At 37.9% G+C, this 19541-nt stretch overlaps 1 protein-coding gene across 2 annotated transcripts; it reads right to left on the bottom strand.

The window, feature by feature from the left end:
• Positions 1-4140: 4140 nt before the first annotated feature.
• Positions 4141-19457, bottom strand: LOC141517390 (centrin-4-like). 2 transcript variants are annotated; one of them, XM_074228356.1, is made up of 5 exons: positions 19357-19457; positions 11451-11597; positions 10443-10571; positions 7579-7716; positions 4141-4712 (listed from the first exon to the last, which is right to left on the bottom strand). In XM_074228356.1, the coding sequence occupies exons 1-5, from the start codon at positions 19357-19359 to the stop codon at positions 4635-4637; spliced, it is 495 nt and encodes a 164-aa protein (XP_074084457.1). In that variant the 5' UTR covers positions 19360-19457; the 3' UTR covers positions 4141-4634. The 2 variants fall into 2 exon arrangements, with proteins under 2 accessions (XP_074084457.1, XP_074084456.1); XM_074228355.1 differs by lacking the exon at positions 4141-4712 and adding an exon at positions 6626-7133 and having other exon boundaries at positions 19357-19453.
• Between the last annotated feature and the right edge of the window lie 84 nt (positions 19458-19541).

A 19541-nucleotide genomic window follows, 5' to 3' on the forward strand; every position in this document is an offset into this window, starting at 1 on the left:
TAAAAACACAAGTCACTTTATGAAAACCTGCCTTTTTATAACTATAATATTGACAAGTATTAAATGAATATTTCCCTAGAATAGGAAAAAAAGGACTGCCTATAAAATTGTCCATTTTGATACAGTTTGGGATTTTTTGAAGTGTATTCCAAATTGAACCTGGGAGTTTCAACATTTTCTTGCTTGCCCCATTCCCTTTCTGAACTTACTTCTCTTCTGTGTATTAAAATAAAAGAAAAAAAATGCTATTTTCTTCCCCCCCCCCTTTTTGGAGGGGGAGCGAATCACTACTACTACCTCACACATAACCCTTTAATTCCTTTTCTTTCTAAAAATAAAGGTATTATCTTATAACAAGTACATATAATCTATCCAAACAAACCCTTACATTGCCATGTTTGACAATCTATGCCTCATTATGATCTTAAAATATATTAGTTTTCTGAAAATTGGTGAGGAACAGAGCTCATTATCAGTCTTCTGTAGTTGTTATTGATCATCAAATTGATTGTAATTCATTCATGTTTTCCCTTTCAAAGTTAAAAGATAATGAAGGCATTGAATAAATTGTTTTCCTCGTTTTGTTCATTTCACTCTGCATCAGTTCATAGAAGTCTTCTCAGGTTTTTCTCAAAACTACTCCTTTCATCATTTCTTATGGCAAAATGATATTCCATTACACCTATAATTTGTTCAGTCTATTCTTAAATTTCATGTTGCTTGTACAAAAACAACAAAATGCTGCTATAAATATTTTTGTTATTTCTATTTTGGAGCTCTCACGGAGGGGGAGCAGGGGAGAGATAAAAAGCTAGTAGCTGTATCACTGGGTTGAAGGATATAGACAAGTTAGTGATTTGCGGGGTATAGTTTAAATTTCTTTCCTGAACAGAAAGTAATGCCTTAGTGTTACTGTTCTCACAAATCTTTCCCAACGATTTTTTTCTCTTAGCAAATATAATGAGAATGAGATGGAGCCTGCATTGTTTTAATCTGAATTTCTTTTACTATAGTAATCATTCGGATTTTTAAAATACGGGTTGTTGCTTTTTGCTATTCTTCTTTGAAACTGTCTTTTAATATTCTTTGAATATTTATTTACCAGGATATAGTTTGTTTTCATATATTTGAAACAGTTTTTATATATCTTGTATATCACAACTTTATCTGAAAAACTCACTGCAAACATTACCCCTAGTTTACTTTCCAACTGCTTGTGTAAAAACTTTTCAGGTTGATCCATTTTATCTTCTGTGAACCTTTATATTCCTTGTTTGATCAAGAATTCTTCCCCTATGCATATTTGTGAAAGGTATCTCCTCTGTTCAAATTTGTTTATATGAATTTTTATCTCTAGGTTTTGTATCCATTTGAATCTTGTTATAAATATATGAAATACTATTCTAAAACCGAGATACTATTGCCAAAACTGTTTTTCAGTCTTCCTAGAACTTTTTTTTTTTGACATTAAAGAATCCTTACCTCTGTAGCTGTTGATCTTGGTTTATTACTAGTATGGTCAGTTGTTTCTGGATCAGTTCTACTGATCAACTTCCATTTTTCCATCAGTACCAAATTGTTTTGATGATTATACCTTTGCGTATCATTTGAGATAGAATATTTGGTTCCTTTTCTTTCCACTTTTTTTCCATTGTTTCTCTTGAGATTCTTGGTCATCTGTTCTGAGACTTTTGTAATTATTCTAATTCTATAAAGAAACCCTCTGGTAGTTTAATAGGACATTGAATTTCTAAATTACATTAGGAAGTAAGTACCATAATGTTCATTAAACAGAACTTCCTGAACATGAGCAATTATTGCTTCATTTAAGCCTGGCTGTATTTCTTTAAAGAATGTATTTATATATGTATCTATGTACATATATGTTTGCAGTATTTGTAGATATAGTAGATAATATTCATAATACTATTTAAACCTCATTTGAAGTTAAGTGATTTGTCCAGGGTCTCAGGGCCTGTGTCTAAAGTCAGATTTAAATTCATAAAGATGATTCTTCCTGACTCCAAACTCACTGCTCTATCCATGGTGCCATTTAGCAGTCCCATTATTATTATTATAGTCTATTATATCTATCTTAACTTTAATTATTGAATCAACCCCCAATTTCTCGTATGCCATCTGTTCGCAGTATATAATCTTTATATGTTGATATAGACTCTGATAATATTTTATCAATATTTTTGCATCAATCTTCATTAGCAATATTGGTCTACAGTATTCTTTCTCTGACATCTCCCCCGGCTTAGCTATCTGGACCATATGTATCTTATGGAATTTGATAGTTATCTTATTTTTTTTTTTGCCCCAACTCCCATTTATTGTCTGAAAGGTGAAAGGACATTCTTCAAAGCAGGAAATAAAGTTCCTGGATTTGTTTTTAGTGTTACTGAAAATAGGTTCTGGGGCCCAGCCCCACTTTGGGGTATTAGAAGCAGGGAATAAGGATGGGTTGCCTTTGTATCTTCTTGTTCAGCCCAGGTGAGTGGGAGCCAAGTCCAGGTAGAGTAGGGCTAGTTATCTTATTTTTTTCAATTGATTGCTGCAATATTGTAAATAATTATTCACTGAATTTTGATCAAATTCTTTTACAAATTCATCTTGCCTTGGGATATTTTTCTTTTGGAGTTATGACTTACTCAAGTTTTTTTCCTAAGAATGAGTTAAGTTTTCTTTTTTCACATGCTATTAATTTTGGTATTTTACATTTTTGTAAACATTCACCCTTTTTATTTGTATAGTAGTATATCATTTGGCATAGTTTTTCCTAACAATTTCCTTCATTTCTTCATTTGCCTTTTTTTTTCCATTTTCCATACTGGCAATTTGTTCTCTTGTCAAATTAGCTAATTGCTTATCAAGTTTCTACTAGTTTTTTAAAGGTTCCTATCAGTTTAATGGATTTTTAGTGTTATGGTTGTTTTCAATTCTATTAATTTCTTCTTTGATTTTCATAATTTCAATGTTTCTGTCTGGTTGAATTTTTTGATTTTTGTTTTTTCTAATTTTTTTACTTGTATTTCCTTGTCTCTTGTTGATGAAAATGTTTACAGTTGTGAATTTTTTCCACAAATGCTTTGACTTTATCCCAAAAGTTTTTATATATTTTGTTATTTTCTTTCAAGAAATTACCTATTTTTTGACATACTAATTCCTCTGTATTAGTTTCAAGTTAACTTCTCTCTTCAAAGGTTGATTATAATGTTCACTTAGTAAGAGTTAAATAATTTTGCTTCTCTGCATTTGAGATTTTTATGTCCTAGGATGTGTTTAATTTTTGTAAATGTGCACAGCTGACCCTAAATCTTTTGTATTTATGTTTAGTAATTTCTATAGATCTATTATTTTCTAGTTCTAAGATTCTCTTCTGGTCCTTATTTTTTGTTAGATTTGTTTGGGTTTGGGAGGGTCATGATTGGGACTCCAACCATTATACTTTTGCTGTCTATATTTCTTCCTCTAATTTGATGAACTCTTTTTTCAAATACATAGAAACAATTATAGTTGACACGAGGAGATTGGAGAATAGAAAAAGGTGACCAAGTGGAGAAAAAGGACTGCTGAAGAAATGGAGTTGGATAATAAATATTTTAAGGGGAAGTTGGAACATCTAAGTAAGTAATAGTGACTCAAACTAAGCAATGAAGTGAATGCTATTCAAGGAGGGCTAGAGGAAGAAGGGAGGAGAAGTAAGCACTGATTGATGATTCATTGTTGGGGGCTACCAAGACAGTTATTTGTTGACCTGATGTTTACAGAGGTCTGCTCTTGTCTGGGCACACATATCAGGGATGTGTTGGAGAACTGCCAGAGACTTATTACTATAGGGATTCAAGTGATAGTACCCAAAGGAACCTAGAAAGCACTGCTAGATATTTTGGGATGACTATCAATGGTGGTAGAAAATGAAACAATATTGTCATGTAAGAAACTATCAAGGCTTCAAATATATACCATGTAGATTAACATCTTGTTCTGACAATTACTAATAGACTTAACAAAGTATCTAACTATATACTATTCATCACATCTATTAATCTCATACACTATTCATGTGGGGAAAATGGAGAAATATGAATTAGAAAATATATTACTAGTGTATGGATTTGCAACTGTTTGAATGGCTAGACACAAAGTGTAGTCTTTAATGGTTCATTGTCATTTTCACAGGAGATTTCCAGTGGCATTCCCCAGAATTTGTGCTTGGTCCTCTCTTGTTTAACATAGCAATTGACTTGTCATTTGCTTGACAATGACTTATCAAATGACAAGTCATTTTAGCAATGACTTGAAAGTTTAGAGGGTACCAAGCTGGGTGGGATCACTGTCAGAATCAGTCTCCAAGATCTTGATAGGTTAGAAATTTAACTTAATTCTAATAAAATGAAGATGAAATCAGCTTCACAAGTATAGATTGGGGGAGATGTGGTTAGACAGCCATTTGTTGAAAGAAACCTGAGTGTTTCAATGGACTTCGAGCTCCATGTGAATTAGCAGTGTGATGTAGCTGCTAAAAAAAGCATCTACAGTTTGGGGCTGCTTTAAAAAAGGCCTTGATTCCAGGAATAAGGAAGTAATGGTTCTTCTGTACTCTGACCACATCTGAAGTTCTGTGTTCAGCTCTTGTGTATCACATCATCAGGAGGACATCTATAAGCCAGAATGAATCCAGAGGCGGTTGATTGCTCTTGAACCTTAACACAAACAATTATTATTTGAAGGACTGTTTAGAGAAGATTCAACTGGGGACAAACAATCTGTGCTCAAGTATTTTATGAATTATAACATGGAACTGGGCATTAGACTTGTTCTGAGTAGATAAAAGCAAACAGATAGAAAAAATTAAAAAATTATGGCTCAGGGTAAGAAAAAATTTAACAATTAGAATACTATCAATGAATTTCCTTTGCATTAAAAGTTTCCAGAAATTTGGATGGTGCTTTCCAGGTATGTTTGTTATAAAAGATATTCCTTAGTGAGTTGAGTTTCCTTCCAAAATAATTCTGATCATTATGATCCAATTCTATGAATTCTATAAAGTGAATTATTGGAGGGGAATAAACATGGCTCCACAGGCATCTAATTTCTTGATATGATACTCTGTGTTCAACAGTAATCACTTGTATAATTGAAATCCTCACTCAAGACTTGCCTCAATCAACCTCGTGCTGCTCCATATATCCCTCCTTTTTTGTAAACTACAGCAGTCAAGTCTGTTAGGAAGTGGAGGAGGATGTGTGTCATCCTGAGATAGCATCCCTGCTCATTGTCCTGGAGCCTGGACAACAGCAAACCATTCATGATCCTCTGGGCATTTATTTCCAGTGATGCCTTCAACAGAACCCCAAGATGAAGAAAACTGGAATTGAGTCAACAGATACATCTGTATGGCTTAGCCTGGCAAGGGGGGCTACATCATCATTTGACAATGACATTAATGAGAAAAGACTAGTGGGTAAGAGGCAGTATGGCATAGTGGAGTCAAATCCTGTCTCTTAAGAGTCCAAGTTATGCTACCATGCTAAGTCAAAGTCACAGGCTACAGACAACGAAGACCATTAATGCAAATGAGTTGCCAAACTGTTTCAGTGGAGTATATTTCTTCACTGGGGATTCCCTATACAGATGAAATCACTGGTCCAGACCAGTATGTGTGTATGTGTGTGTATGTGTGTGTGTGTGTGTGTGTGTGTGTACATTCATGTGTAAGATTCCAAGATCTTGGACCAAAGGGGCAGTCATACTGAAAATGTAAATTCTGATGTCTAGAAACAAGTCAATTTGGGACCCAACTAAAAATTGTCAAATAGAAGAGCCAAGGGATACACACTTGGAATAGCTACTGTGATGGTAATTCTACCATGGTAGTCATTATTTACACTAATAGGGTGTATACCTGTTTTCAGCTACAAGTTCCCTATACTAACAAAGTCACAGATCCAGTTGGACTCAAACTCCAGATGAGAAAATTCCCATTTCTAAGGTGGGTCAGCATCTTTTTTGTCCATCTAGACAAACCCCCTTGTTTTGCCAATGAAGAGAATGAAAGTGACATGTTCAAAGTCCAGCTGACAGTGTGAGAGAGTCAGGATTTAAACACAGACTTCAAGCATCACCGGACAGTCTGATTTCTACTCTCTAATACTGCCTCTTTCATTGGCTATTTTCTTCTTTGTACTATGTTAACAGAGGAGGGTTCCAACAGTTAATATAGATCCAGGATAAGCTAAACAAATGTGGAAAGAGAAGTCCAAATCTGATAGTAGTTTAATTAAAAATGATTTGGAAATGTGGATGTAGTGAAGATAGACTTGTCCTCCACTGCCTTCCTCCTTTGGAATCCCCAGCACTTAACAGCCCACCTGACTTTTATTAAGTACTCAATAATTGGGGAGCCCCAATTGACTGACTAGCTGTGTATCATTGAAATAGTCAATTATTCTCTCTGAGCAACAAATTTCTCATCTGTAAAATTTCAGATGTCGGGAAAAGATGATAAGATTATTTAATATCATAGATTCTTTGTAGTCTAAAATCTTATAAAAACGAAGGTATTTGATATGCATTATTCCTAAACTCTTCTATAATTATCAGTGCTTGATAAGAGTATTTTTGCAATAGTTTTATTTCACACAAAACTATTTTTTAATGAGAACAAAAGATTCGCTATTAAGTTTGTGCAAAAAAAAAAGTGAAAGCCCATTTATTACTTGGAGAATTTTGGCTGTAAATCTTTTCTGGTCTATCAGCACTTAAAGCAGGCCTGGATCAGCAAGATGAGAAAAAGGAAGAAATGAAGTTTTGAATCCTTAACCTAGGATTTGCAAACCAGGTCTTTGCAATGAATTAAAATCCTTTCTCTTAAGAGTCAGGCTGAGTTCCTGCAAGCCAAGCTTCTCAGGCCTCTGGAGTTGGCCACAAAGGGAAAACACTATCCTTACAATCTAAAAATCAACATTTTGGGATTCAATTGTAGAACAATAAAGAAAAACAACATTTTAGACACAGTTATAAAAGAATTCATATTAATAAAGAGTGGTTTTTTTCATCATCCTCAAAAACTCTTGCTCATTTATTTCTCCATCTCCATCGCGATCAGCTTCATCCAGCATTTCCTGTAAACCAAAGGCTTTATTTCAAAATCTGAATCCAACTGGTCAGACCAGGCTCCCCAGGCTCAGGGTCTGGCTCTCTGGTGCCCCCTAGTGGCTGTTCCCCCGTTGCCACCACCACCTTGTCTGGAGCTGGGCCCCTTCCCAGTCAGTGTCTGCTAGACCCTCAGTCGTGGGTGCCACGAGAGGAACACCCTCATGGTACAATCACACACACACACACACACACGGATACAACACATAATCTGACACACACAAACACATATGGACACACGTATGCACACACACATACACACACACACACACACAAGAGACAGCATTTATGAATTAAGGAGGAGCCAGGAGCTATTTGATATTCCTGCTTTGCTCTCTTCTCTCTAGCTTTGATTTCAGATGATGGTTTGCTAAACAACAAGGCTATATGGCTAGTGAAAGAAAACACATTTACCTGAAGTTCATCATCTGATAAATTTTCTCCTAGTTCCTTAGCGACTCTCTTGATATTTTTGAGGGTGATACTTCCTGTAGCATCATCATCAAACAATTTGAAGGCCTTCAAAATTTCTTCTTTTTCATCCTTTTCACTCTTTAAAAAAAAAAGTCTACTGTGGGTCCAAGCCCTAAAACAATGGCCCCTGTCCTTGCTATGGACTATGTACATGCTATGCCAGGCTTCCCCAAAGACAAAGCAGAAGAGGTGAAGGGATACTCAAGATGCTCTAAGACTAACACTTCGGGCCCCCTTGTTTCCATGCTTGGGGTCCCCTGCAGCAGCCCTGACCATTTCAGCCCCAAGACCATTCCCATCCCCCTTTCCTTCCAGAGCTGACTGGGGGTGGGGTGGGGGAAGAGAATGGAGGAATGGAGGGAGTATGGATAGTTTCTGCTAACGTGGGAGGGGTCTGGGTCTACACAAGTCAGAGAGTTTTGGGGGGACAGGATCAGTGGAAGCCTAGGATACTACAGATAACAGTCAAATTCTCCCTTAGTTCATAGATTCCTAGTCAGGGATGTTTTGTTGTTGAATGCTAATTACTTCTCTTCTTGGTGGTTGGTGGGACTGAAGACGGTTTCAGACAAATCTTTCATCTTGCTATTGCTCAATTCAGTCTATTTTGAACTCCTTGGCACATCTTGTAATGACTTCAGTAATGAAGCTCATCACTATCTGTATGATCTACTTTGCTCCAGGGCACCTGATCCTTATTGTCTCTTCAAAAAAATGATCATTTCTTTGTCTCTGCCCCTATTTCTCCTCAAAGATTCCAACAATATCCTTAACATACCCCAATGGAACTTGTTCTTTTCTCCCAAACCCAGTCTCCTGACCTTCCCTATTCTGAGGTCAAAGGGACCCAGATTTTCAACCTCACTGGCATCTTTGACTTCTCTCAATCCACAAAAACAATCAGTTCTAAAAATGTCTTCTCTCTTTGTTCCCATTGTCTCTCCACTCACAAAGCCATCATCCTTGTCCAGGCCCTCATCATCTTCTAATCACTCCATCCTTCAGAGCCATCTACATCATCTTCCTAAAAATCCAGGCTGCCAAAATCTCTGGGATCCATTCTAAACTTTAGTCTGGTACCATCTGGCTCCTCCTGACCCATCACCCCTATTCACAATCTGCAGTGTGGCTGCACTAGCTTCTTGCTGTCGGTTTATCTCCCTTCCTACTCCCTCTTCTTTTATGCTTCTTAGAACCCTCAGTTTCCTTTAAGACTCTGAGCAAGAACCACCTTCTGGAGACCTTTAGGCTTCCTTTCTCTTGTTCCCTCAAGGTGACTTACTCCTGTGTATGTCTCTCCCCCATTCAAACATTTTGAGGGCAGGGATCCCTGTGCTAGGTCATAGGATACAGAGACGAACAAGTTCTAAGGCCATCAACGTGTCCATGAAGATCGCTGTGGCTGCATACTGACTTGGTTCTAAAATGAAATACAGGGGATTTTTATTTATTTTGTTAGGTACTTCCCAACTGCATTTTCATTGGTTTTGACCAATGCCACATGTATCCTTTAACCCAGACCTACCCTCAAGGAGCTTGACATCTCCTAGGGATGATAAATCATAAAAACAAGTACAAGTAACTGAAATTAGAATCCAAAAAAAAAAAAAGTAGAGGTCATCTTCTTGGTTTTATGGCAGGTTAGGAGGGGCAAAGACAGCAGATGGCAGGGTTTTGAAGGGCTCAGGGTTGGGAGGCAAGATTGGGGACAAGAGCAGAAGACTGCCCACAGGGGAGCCAGGTTACAGAAGGGTCTGAATGAAGAAGGGAAGACAGTGTAAAGTACAGAGTTAACAACCCAGAAAAGAATTGAGGGCTGGGGGAATCAATGAAGACAAGAAGAGAGTCAGAGGCTGCAGGAATGACAGCAGATTATAATCAGCTAAGAAAACCTCAGAGTTCATAAACATGGAAGTGGAACATTTGTGGGGGATGGCAACATCAAGAGTTTGTTAAGTTTTTTTTTTTTAAGAGGTGGGAGGGATAGAAAATGATTGTTAATTTGAAAAACAAAAGAGAACAAAAGACAAAGGAGACTGGGCATAGTTAAAGAGGAGGGGCAGGACCCCAAATATCCAAGGTGAAGGCAATAACAAATAGTGCCCTGGGGAGGCTGAGAAAGGCCATTAGATTTATTAAGGTCTAAAAAGCAAGGATACAATGAGGAAACAGAAGTGGGAGCAGAGAAAGAGATGGCATTTGAAGGGAGGAAGGAGGGTAAAAGGAAAGGGGTTAGCTTTGTTTTTAAGAAAAGGGAGAACCAAGTTTATCTATTTGTAGACAGAGGGGAAAAAGTCTATGGGGAGGAGACAGGAACAGAGAAGAGATGTTGAGTCTCCGAAGGAAATGGGAAGATCTGGGTTTCAGGACTGAAGTCAGCAACATTTGCCCTTGCCAGGAGGAGAGAAAGAAAAGAAAGAAGGTGGTGGGTATGGGTACAACACAGAAAGGAGGGAGTCCTCCTGGAAGCCCCCATTCTGATGTGGCCTTGACAGCAAGAAAGGAGGAAGTGGCCAGCTCACAGGAAACTATCCATTCCTAGTGGCAAGAAATATTAAACTGACTCCTCTCTCCTCTAAAAGCCAGTCTGGAGCAGAAGGTCGAGACCCTGGGATGATCACAACCTGTCAGGCATCCCTCAAGAGCTAAAAAACAAGCTGCAGTCTTTGAGGTTCTGTCCTCCTCAAATGTAGTGAATAGACAGAGATTTATTTATTACCACATTTATAAAAGTTATGATTTCAGGGGAGTATTTTTTGGATTTTTTTCTTTTTACTCTGAAAACAGTAGTAAAAATACTGTACCATTTTCACACTCATCATGGCAAAAAAGTCTTCAAAGTTAATGGTGCCAAATCCTTCTTTGTCAGTCTCCGCAATCATTTTTTTAATTTCTTCTTTCTTTGGCTCAAAGCCTAATGCACGCATTGCAATCTGAAATGAGAAACAAATGCCTATATTAATTCAAATATTCTTAAAATCAGCTACTGGTTTTTATGGATTGGAAAATTATTGATTTTTCTTTTTTAAAAAATTCTTTGCAGCTAGATAAGCATTTTATGTGATCTTGTAGAGCTAATATACTTCTCAGCCATCTTATCATTATAGATGCTGCCTTCACCTTAGATGAAGAGGATCCCTCCAGAGCCCAAGAGGACAGGTCTTAAGAGTGGATGTAGCCAAAAATTCATCATGCTATTTTTCACCTGGTGATGATGGCTGCCCCACTGCCCTACTTCAATGAGGTGGTGATGACCCTGGGTCCTCAAAGTCATTACAGTGTAGTTCTGGCATGCTCTATTAAATGGGAAAAGATCGAGTGATGGAGTCTGAACGAAGACTGGCCTAGCTACAGATACAGAATCCCATCATCACATTGGATCAATCTCAAGATTAAAAAATGATCTCAGTTAACTTGGATACTAGTCCTACTCTGCCCCTGAGCACAGCTAGATTGTTCTCACCTGTGAAATAGGAAAATAATGTCAAACACTTTCCAGGAAGGCTGTATTTATTTTTTTTTAGGTTTTTTGCAAGGCAAATGGGGTTAAGTGGCTTGCCCAAGGCCACACAGCTAGGTCATTATTAAGTGTCTGAGGCCGGATTTGAATCCAGGTACTCCTGACTCCAGGACCGGTGCTTTATCCACTGTGCCACCTAGCTGCCCCTGAAGGCTGTATTTATTAAAGAGAAAGTTTCCATTAGCCATTGGAATGCCAATATTTATAATATTTAAACAATAAAAGTAATCTGGAAAACACTACACAATAAAAAACTTTTCAGAATTTCTGGATAGAAAGAAATTTTCAAAACCTTCAATTCCTTCACGTCAATGCTTCCAGATCCATCTACATCAAATAAGTCAAAGGCCTCCTTAATTTCTTGTTTTTGATTCTCAGTCAATTCGACTTTTATATTAGGCTTCTTCCGCTGACCAGTACTGGGTCGATAATTAGATGCCTATAAAAATAAATACATAGGAGTTATATCTAAATCAAATTCCCTTCAGAGCTGCAAGAAAAATAAGAGTTAAATAGTAGGCAAGGTTCTTCATAAACCAAACAATCATGTTCAAGGTTTCCTCCTTCCATCACTAAAGAATCACTGTTGGAGATGAATTCCAATTCAAATGCAATCAAATATTTGATTGATGATAGTGATGATGATACTACTAGCCCCAGCATAACAAGTTCTTTGGGACATTCATAAAACTATTTAGGAGAAATTACTATAGGGCACCTTCCCACTGATACCCCCCAACAAGTGACATGTTTCTCCCAGAACAAGTAAAGAACTTAGTGAAGAGAAAGTTAAGAAAATGGAGAAAGGATCATTCTAGGAGGATTCCCCAACCTTTTCTAACATTTCTCATTTGGACCTATTCTTTTTTTTTATTTCATTTTTTAATTTATTTATTTTTGAATAAATTTTTTACAGTTTTACAGTTTTCCCCCCTAATCTCGCTTCCCTCCTCCTACCACTCACAGAAGGCAGTCTGTTAGTCTTTACATTGTTTCCATGCTATACATTGATCTAAATTGAATATGTTGAGAGAGAAATCATATCCCTGAGGGAAAAAAAATATAAGACATAGCAAAATTACATAACATAATTTTTTTTAAATTAAAGGTCTTTTGAACCTATTCTTCTCTCTGCCACCACAATAGCTCAAGTCCTCAATCTCTTGCTATGGGCAATAGGCAGAACTACTTGACTGGTTCTAGCTAACACACTGTTTATTCAGTGCTTTGACACTTTGGGGATGATGAACTGCAGGGTTACTTCAGGAGGAACCTGTGTGGCTCCACACTGAAGAACTGAGGGATGATGGGGCAATTGCCCCAAGTAGAGCCAGTGACTCCGTGAATCTTTAAAGGAAAATGACTCCATCCTTTTTGGAACTGAGCATCTTCAGGGTGAGATAGACAGACTCCTCCCCACCCCCACCCCAGCAGCAGCACTGTGATGACCCCTCCCTCTGGGATGGATGGAACAGGAAGGCCTCACGAGTTCAACTTGAGATTCAGTTCTAGGATGGTACTTCTATTTGTTTCTTCAATTGTTTGACTGAGATGTATTATGTCCAGGTTCTGAAATGATGTCCAAGTATTTTTTTTTCTTTAAAATTTTGAGTTCCAAATTCTATCTTTCTCGGATGGTAAGCAATCAAGATGTGCAATCATGTTTAACATTTCCATATTAGTCATTTTGGACAAGACGACTCAGAAAAAAAAAGTGAAAAGTAGCATGCTTCACTCTGGCTTCAAACAACATCAGTTTTCTTCATTATTATTAGTCCTTTGTGATTGTCTTGGATCATTGTTTTGCTCAGAATAGCTAAGTCATTCATAGCAGATAATAACACAATGCTGCTGTTACTGTGTACAATGCTATCCTGGTTCTGTTCACTTCACTTAGCATCAATTCATATTAAGTCTTTCCAGGTTTTTCTGAAATCATACTGCTTGTTATTTCTTACAGCACAATAATGTTCCATTGCAATTATATAGCACAACATGTTCAACCATTCCCCAATTGATGGGCATCCCTTTGGTTTCCAATTCTTTGCCTTCACAAAAAGAGCTGTTAATTTTTTTGTACAAATAGGTCCTTTTCTCTATTTTTTGGCTAGCTTTGACACATAGACCTAGCAGTGGTATCATTGCTGGATCAAAGGGTATTTATGTATGCACAATTTTATAGCCCTTTGAACATAGTTCAAAATTGGTCTACAGAATGGTTGATTCACAACTCTACCAACAATGCATTAATATCCCAGTTCTCCAACATCCCTTCAAACTTCCTACATTTTTCTTTTTTGTTATATTAACCTAAAAGATGTGAGGTGATTTGAATTTGTATTTTAATAGCTTTTTTGGGGGGGGGGTCTGAAAATTGCCTATTTGACCAGCTATCAATTGGAAAACAACTTGTATTTTTACAATTTGACTTAGTTCTCTATATAGTTAGGAAATAGCTTTTATCAGAAATACTTGTTGCAAAAAAAATTTCCCAGTTTTCTGTTTTCCTTACAATTTTGTTTACATTGATTTTTGTGTAAACTTTTAATTTTTAAAATATTTTATATTTGCAATGTTCTTTTGTCTTCATTGATCCTAAATTCTTCCCTTCTACATCTGACAAACTATTCCATACTCTCTTAATTTGCTTATGGCATCACACTGTACCCATTTTGACCTTATCTTGGTATAAGGTGTGAGATGTTGGTATATAGTTTTTTTTTTGCAAGGCAATGGGGTTAAGTGGCTTGCCCAAGGCCACACAGCTGGCTAATTATTAAGTGTCTGAGACCAGATTTGAACTCAGGTACTCCTGACTCCAGGGCCAGTACTCTATCCACTGTGCAACCTAGCCATCCCTATACTTAGTTTTTAACCACACTTTTCCACTTTTCCAAGTAATTTCTGTCAATTGAGTTTTTCTTCCAAAAGCTTGGACTTTAGGGTTTAATCATATACTAACATACATTTACTATAATATAATTTGTACTTTATCTATTCCACTGATTCACAACCCTTAGCTAGTACCGGATAGTTTTGATAACTACTTTACAACATAGTTTGAGATCTGGTATACCTAGACTAACCCTCTTTTGAATATTGTTTTCATTGATTCCTTTGAGCTTGTCTTCCAGATGAATTTTGTTATTTTTCTAGCTCTATTTTAACTACCATTTCTGATAGTTTGCTATGTAATTGAGTAAATAGATTTTAAGTAGAATTCCATTTTTGACTTCATGTGAAAAAGTATTTTACAGTTGTGTTCATATAGTTCTTGGACTTGTCTTGGCAAGTAGGCTCTATAGTGTCTTAAATGGAATTTCTTTCTATCTCTTGCTGCTGGACTTTGTTGCTAATATACAGAAATGCTGAAAATTTGTGTGGATATTTTGCTACCTTGATAAATTTTAGCAATTTCAAGTAGTTTAGTTGATTCTTTAGGATTTTCTAAGTATATCATCTGCAAAGAGTGATAGTTTTGTTTTCTCATTAACTATTCTAAATCTTTTCTTTTGCTATAGTTAACATTTCTAGTACAATATTAAATAATAGAAGTGATAATAGGCATCCCTGATTCCACCCTTATTTTATTGGGAACACTTCTAGCTTATCCCTATTACAGATAATGCTTGGATATGACTTTAGATCTGCCTGAGAGTTGTCATTTTGGGAGCTCTCTCAGGCACTGATGGGTAGATTCCTTTTAATTGGATTTTAGTGATTTTAATTGAATGGGGGCTATATTGTGTCACTTTTTTCTGTATCTATTGATTTAATCATGATTTGTTATTTCATTATTGATATGGCCAATTATGATAATTTTCCTAATATTGAACCAACCCTGCATTCCTGGTATAAATCCCACCTGGTCATAGTGCATTATTATTCTTGTGATATATTGCTGTCATCTTTTAGTATTTTATTTAAAATCTTTGCATCAATATTAAGCAAATTGGGCTATAATTTTCTTTCTCTATTTTGGCTCTTTGTGGTTTAGGTATCAGCAACATATTTGTGCCACAAAGGAATTTGGTAGATTTCTTTAACTATTTATAGTCCAAATAGTTTATATAATATTCGGATTGTTCTTTAAATGTTTGATAAAATTCACTTGTAGATGAGATATTTTTTCCTTAGAAAGTTCATTAATGGCTTATTTTAAGTATGCTAATCTGAATAATTTATATTTATGTAGATATTCATCCTTTTCATTTAAATTGTCAAGTTTATTGGTATATTAATTGGGCAAAAGAATTCCTAAAAGTTGTTTTAATTCTCTCTTCATTGGTGGTGAATTCACCCCCCCTTTTTTTTTTGGTTTTTGCAAGGCAATGGTGTTAAGTGACTTGCCCGAAGTCACCCAGCTAGGCAATTATTAAGTGTCTGAGGTCTCATTGAACTCAGGTACTCCCAAGTCCAGGGCTGGTACTCTATCCACTGCACCACCTAGCCATCCCACCCCTTTCATTTTTTATTCTAATTTGGTTTTCTTTTTTCTTTTTTTAAAATCAAATTAACTAATGGTTTGTCTATTTTATGGGTTTTTTCATAAAATCAGTTTCTAATTTTATTAGTTCAATAGTTTTCTTTTAGTTTTATTAATCTCTCCTTTTGATTTTCAAGATTTTTCAAACTTCCAATTTGTAGTTTAATTGGGAATTTTTAAATGGCTCTTTTTTTAGTCTTTTTAGTTGCATGTTCCATTCATTGATCTGCTTTTTCTCCTTTACTGTTGTATGCAATTAAGAGATATAAGTTTTCTTCCAAGTACTACTTTGGCTGTATTCCATAAATTCTGGCATTTTTGTCTTGCTGTCCTTTTCTTTTATTATATATCTTTATTCTATTTGTTTTTGACTCACTTTTTTAGGATTAGATTTTCAATTAATTTTTAATGTCTTTCCATTAATGAATGTAATCTTTATTGCATTACGGTCTGAAAGGGATGCATATACTATTTCTACTCTTGCACTTTGGTTGTGAGGTGTTTATGTTCTAATTCATGATCAATTTTTGTGTAGCTGTCATTCACTGATGAGAAAAAATATATATTCCTTTCTATTTAATTTTCTCCAGAAATCTTATCATATCCAACTTTTCCAGAATTTTATTCACCTTGTTAATTTTATTTTTTGACTAGATTTATTTAACTCTGAAGAGGGGGAAATTCAGGTCCCCCACTAGTATAATTTTATTATCTATTTCCTCCTGTAACTTATTCAACTTATTCAAAAATTTAGATGCTACATAATTTGATGCATGTTTAATATTGATGACTTCAGTGCTTATGGCACCCTTCAGCAACATATAGTTTCCTTATATCTTAGATCTATTTCTCCTTTTGCTTTGTCTGAGATTGGGATTGCTACTAATTTTCTTCAGCTGATGCAAAATAAATTCTCTTCCAGTTCCTTACCTTTATCCCATGTGCATCTCTGTTTCAAATGTGTTTCTTGAAAACTATATATTAAGAGTATTCTTGGGGCGGCTAGGTGGCGTAGTAGATAAAGCACCGGCCTTGGAGTCAGGAGTACCTGGGTTCAAATCCAGTCTCAGACACTTATAATTACCTAGCTGTGTGGCCTTGGGCAAGCCACTTAACCCTGTTTGCCTTGCAAAAACCTAAAAAAAAAAGTAGAAGAGTATTCTTGGCTTTAATCTATTGTGCTGTCTGCCTCTGCTTTGGGGGTGACTTCATTTATAGTTAACACCATTTCACTCCATTCTATTTTCCCCATTTATCCCCCTCTCTCCCTCACCAGCCACCCTTTCCATCCTCACAAGTGTTTTACTTTTGATCACTATCTTCCCCAATTTATCCTCCCTTACAGTCTCTCCTGTCCCTTCTATTATCTCTGACCCTTTTTAGTTCCTTATAGGGTAAGGTAGATTTCTAGATCCAATGAAATCTGTTTGTATTCCCTCTTTGAGACAATTTTGATGAAATTAAGGTTTAAGTAAGGTGCCACCTCCACCATCCTTCTATTTTATAAAAACTCTTTCAAGTTTCTTTTATGTGGGATAATTTACCTCATTCACTCTTCCCTCCTCCCTTTTCCAGTGTAATTTCTTTCTCATCCCTTTATTTTATTTTTTTTTGGGCTATCATCCCATCAAAGTCACCTTATGTCCACACACTCTGTGTATATATACTAATTTCTTAAAGAGTTACAAATATTATCTTGCCATACAGAAACATAATTAACCATATTTCATTTCTTATGTTTCCTCCTTTTCTTTTTTCTATTTCCCTTGAGTCCAGTATTTGGAAATCAAATTTTCTATACAACTCTGGCCTTTTCATTAAGAATGCTTGGAAGTCCTCTATTTTGTTAAACATTCTTTTTTTTTTTTTTTGCCCTGAAAGATTATATTCAATTTTGCTAGGTAGGTGAGTCTTGGTTTTAATTCTAACTTCTTTGACTTCTGGCATATATTCTGACCTCTCTAGTTCTTTAATGTAGAAGTTGCCAAATGCCATGTAATTCTATGATGTTTGATTTGTTTCTCTTAGCTGCTTCCATTGCTTTCTCCTTGATCTATGAGCTCTGGAAGTTGGCTATGATCTGAGATTTCATTTGAGAGGCTCTTTCAGGCAGTGAATGGATGAATTCTTACAATATCTCTTTCACCCTCCAGTTTTAATACATGAAGGTAGTTTTCTGGACCATTTCCTGAAAGATGTTATACAGGCTATATTTTTTTGATCTGGCTTTCACTCATTGTCCAATCATTCTTACATCATCTCACCTGGATGAATTTTGTAGGTCAGTTGTTTTGCTGATACAAAATTTCATATTTTCTTCTATTTTTTTAACTTTTTTGATTTTTTTATGATACCTTTATGTCTCATAGTCATCTTATACGTACTCAATTCTAATTTTTAAAGGCATGATTTTCTTCAGTGAGATTTTGTTCCTTGACAATTCTATCTTTTGGGGAGCTATTTTCCTTGGTAAATTTTTGTATATATTTTTCCATGACTTATTCTCACCCCCCCCCATTTTCTTCTATTTCTCCAATTTGCTTTTAAACATCCTTTTCAAGCTATTACAAAAATTGTTTTTGAGCTTGAGTCCAAATTACATTTTTCTTTGAGATTTCATACTGAACTGTCCTCTTCTAAGTTTATGCCTTGATCCTCCCTATCACCATAGAAACTTTCGACAGTCAAGTTCTTGTTTTGCTTTTGCTTATTTTTCTGCTTTTTTTTGGTGACTTGGTGTTTCCGTGAGAGTGGTCCTAAACTTTTTGCCCTAGGGCTAAGGGTCTAATCGCTAGCTTCAGGGTTTAGTGGCTTGCTTTCACTGGAAGATGGGCTTTTCTTCAGGTTTCTATGGGATGGGAGGGGGAGGGCCTCCCCGTTGGTCACCCTTAGGTGTTGGGGCTAGCTGCTGGCCTGGAAGAGTGAAGGCTTGCGACTTGGATGCTACGGTAATAGAGACTTTCCGGTGGCTGGCCCCGGAGGAGGGACCGTGTTGCTGGTGTCCCGGGGTGGGCCTCTGCCGCTGGGCTGGGCTGCTCTGTGCTGGCAGGCCGCGGGCCTGGGTCTCGCTGTTGGCCATTGCGGGGGAGAAGGAGGAGGAGGAGGAGGAGGAGGAGGGTCAGAAATGGGCTCAGCCAGGACCGGTATTCATCGCGTTCATCCATCTGAGGTTGGAAGGGTCCTCGGAACCCGCCTCATGGCGCCTCTCCACCCCGGAGGAGAATCCGCGGCCAGGTCCCGCGTGCAGGCCCCCTCCCGTGGCCAGTCCGGCGGCCGCCTGGCACCGGGCCAGGCGGGGCCTGGCACTGCCCGGCCGATGCCGCTCCTCGTGGGCACCTGCTTGTGCTCCGGACCGGGGCTCCCCCCAACACTCCCCCCCCGCCTCCTAGTCACCCCCTTCATTTTTATTTTATTTTTAGGTTTTCGCAAGGCAGCGGGTTGTGGCTGGGCCAGGGCCGCTAGGGCATCCCTGAGAGTCTTCGGGCAGACTTGAACTCGGGTCCCCCGGCCAGGGCCGGGCTCTGGCCACTGCGCCCCCCGGCCGCCCCCCACTCCCCCGTAGGCCCTCGGAGGGCGGCAGCCCTGGCGCCCCCAGCCTGGCCCTCCCCTAAGCTCTGCGGCGGAGGGGGGTGGTGGCGGCTGGCGCGGGGCACCTCCCGGGGGTCCCCTCCCCGCCCCCGGCCCGCTCTGCTCCTCGGCGCCCCCGGCTCACCATGGCGCTGGAGAAGAAGCCGAGCCGCCCGGCCCGAGCCCGCCGCCTCCCGCTCCGCCGCCTCCGCCGCCGCCGCCGCCGCCGCCCCCGCCTACTCCGCCGGCCGCGCCTCGGCGGTTGCCAGGGCGGACTCCTCCCGCGGTCCCGCGCCGCTCTCCCAATGGAGGCCCGGCTTCTCCAGCGGT

This window comes from Macrotis lagotis, chromosome 3, assembly GCF_037893015.1.
Source record: "Macrotis lagotis isolate mMagLag1 chromosome 3, bilby.v1.9.chrom.fasta, whole genome shotgun sequence".
NCBI classification, from domain to species: Eukaryota; Metazoa; Chordata; class Mammalia; order Peramelemorphia; family Peramelidae; genus Macrotis; species Macrotis lagotis.

Excerpts from the sequence above, each read along its gene's own strand:
- LOC141517390 (XM_074228355.1), bottom strand. Across the intron at positions 10,572-11,450 it reads TTGACGTGAAGGAATTGAAG|ATTGCAATGCGTGCATTAGG; the intron begins GTTTTGAAAATT and ends TTCTCATTTCAG. Across the intron at positions 7,134-7,578 it reads TATCAGATGATGAACTTCAG|GAAATGCTGGATGAAGCTGA; the intron begins GTAAATGTGTTT and ends TTTGGTTTACAG.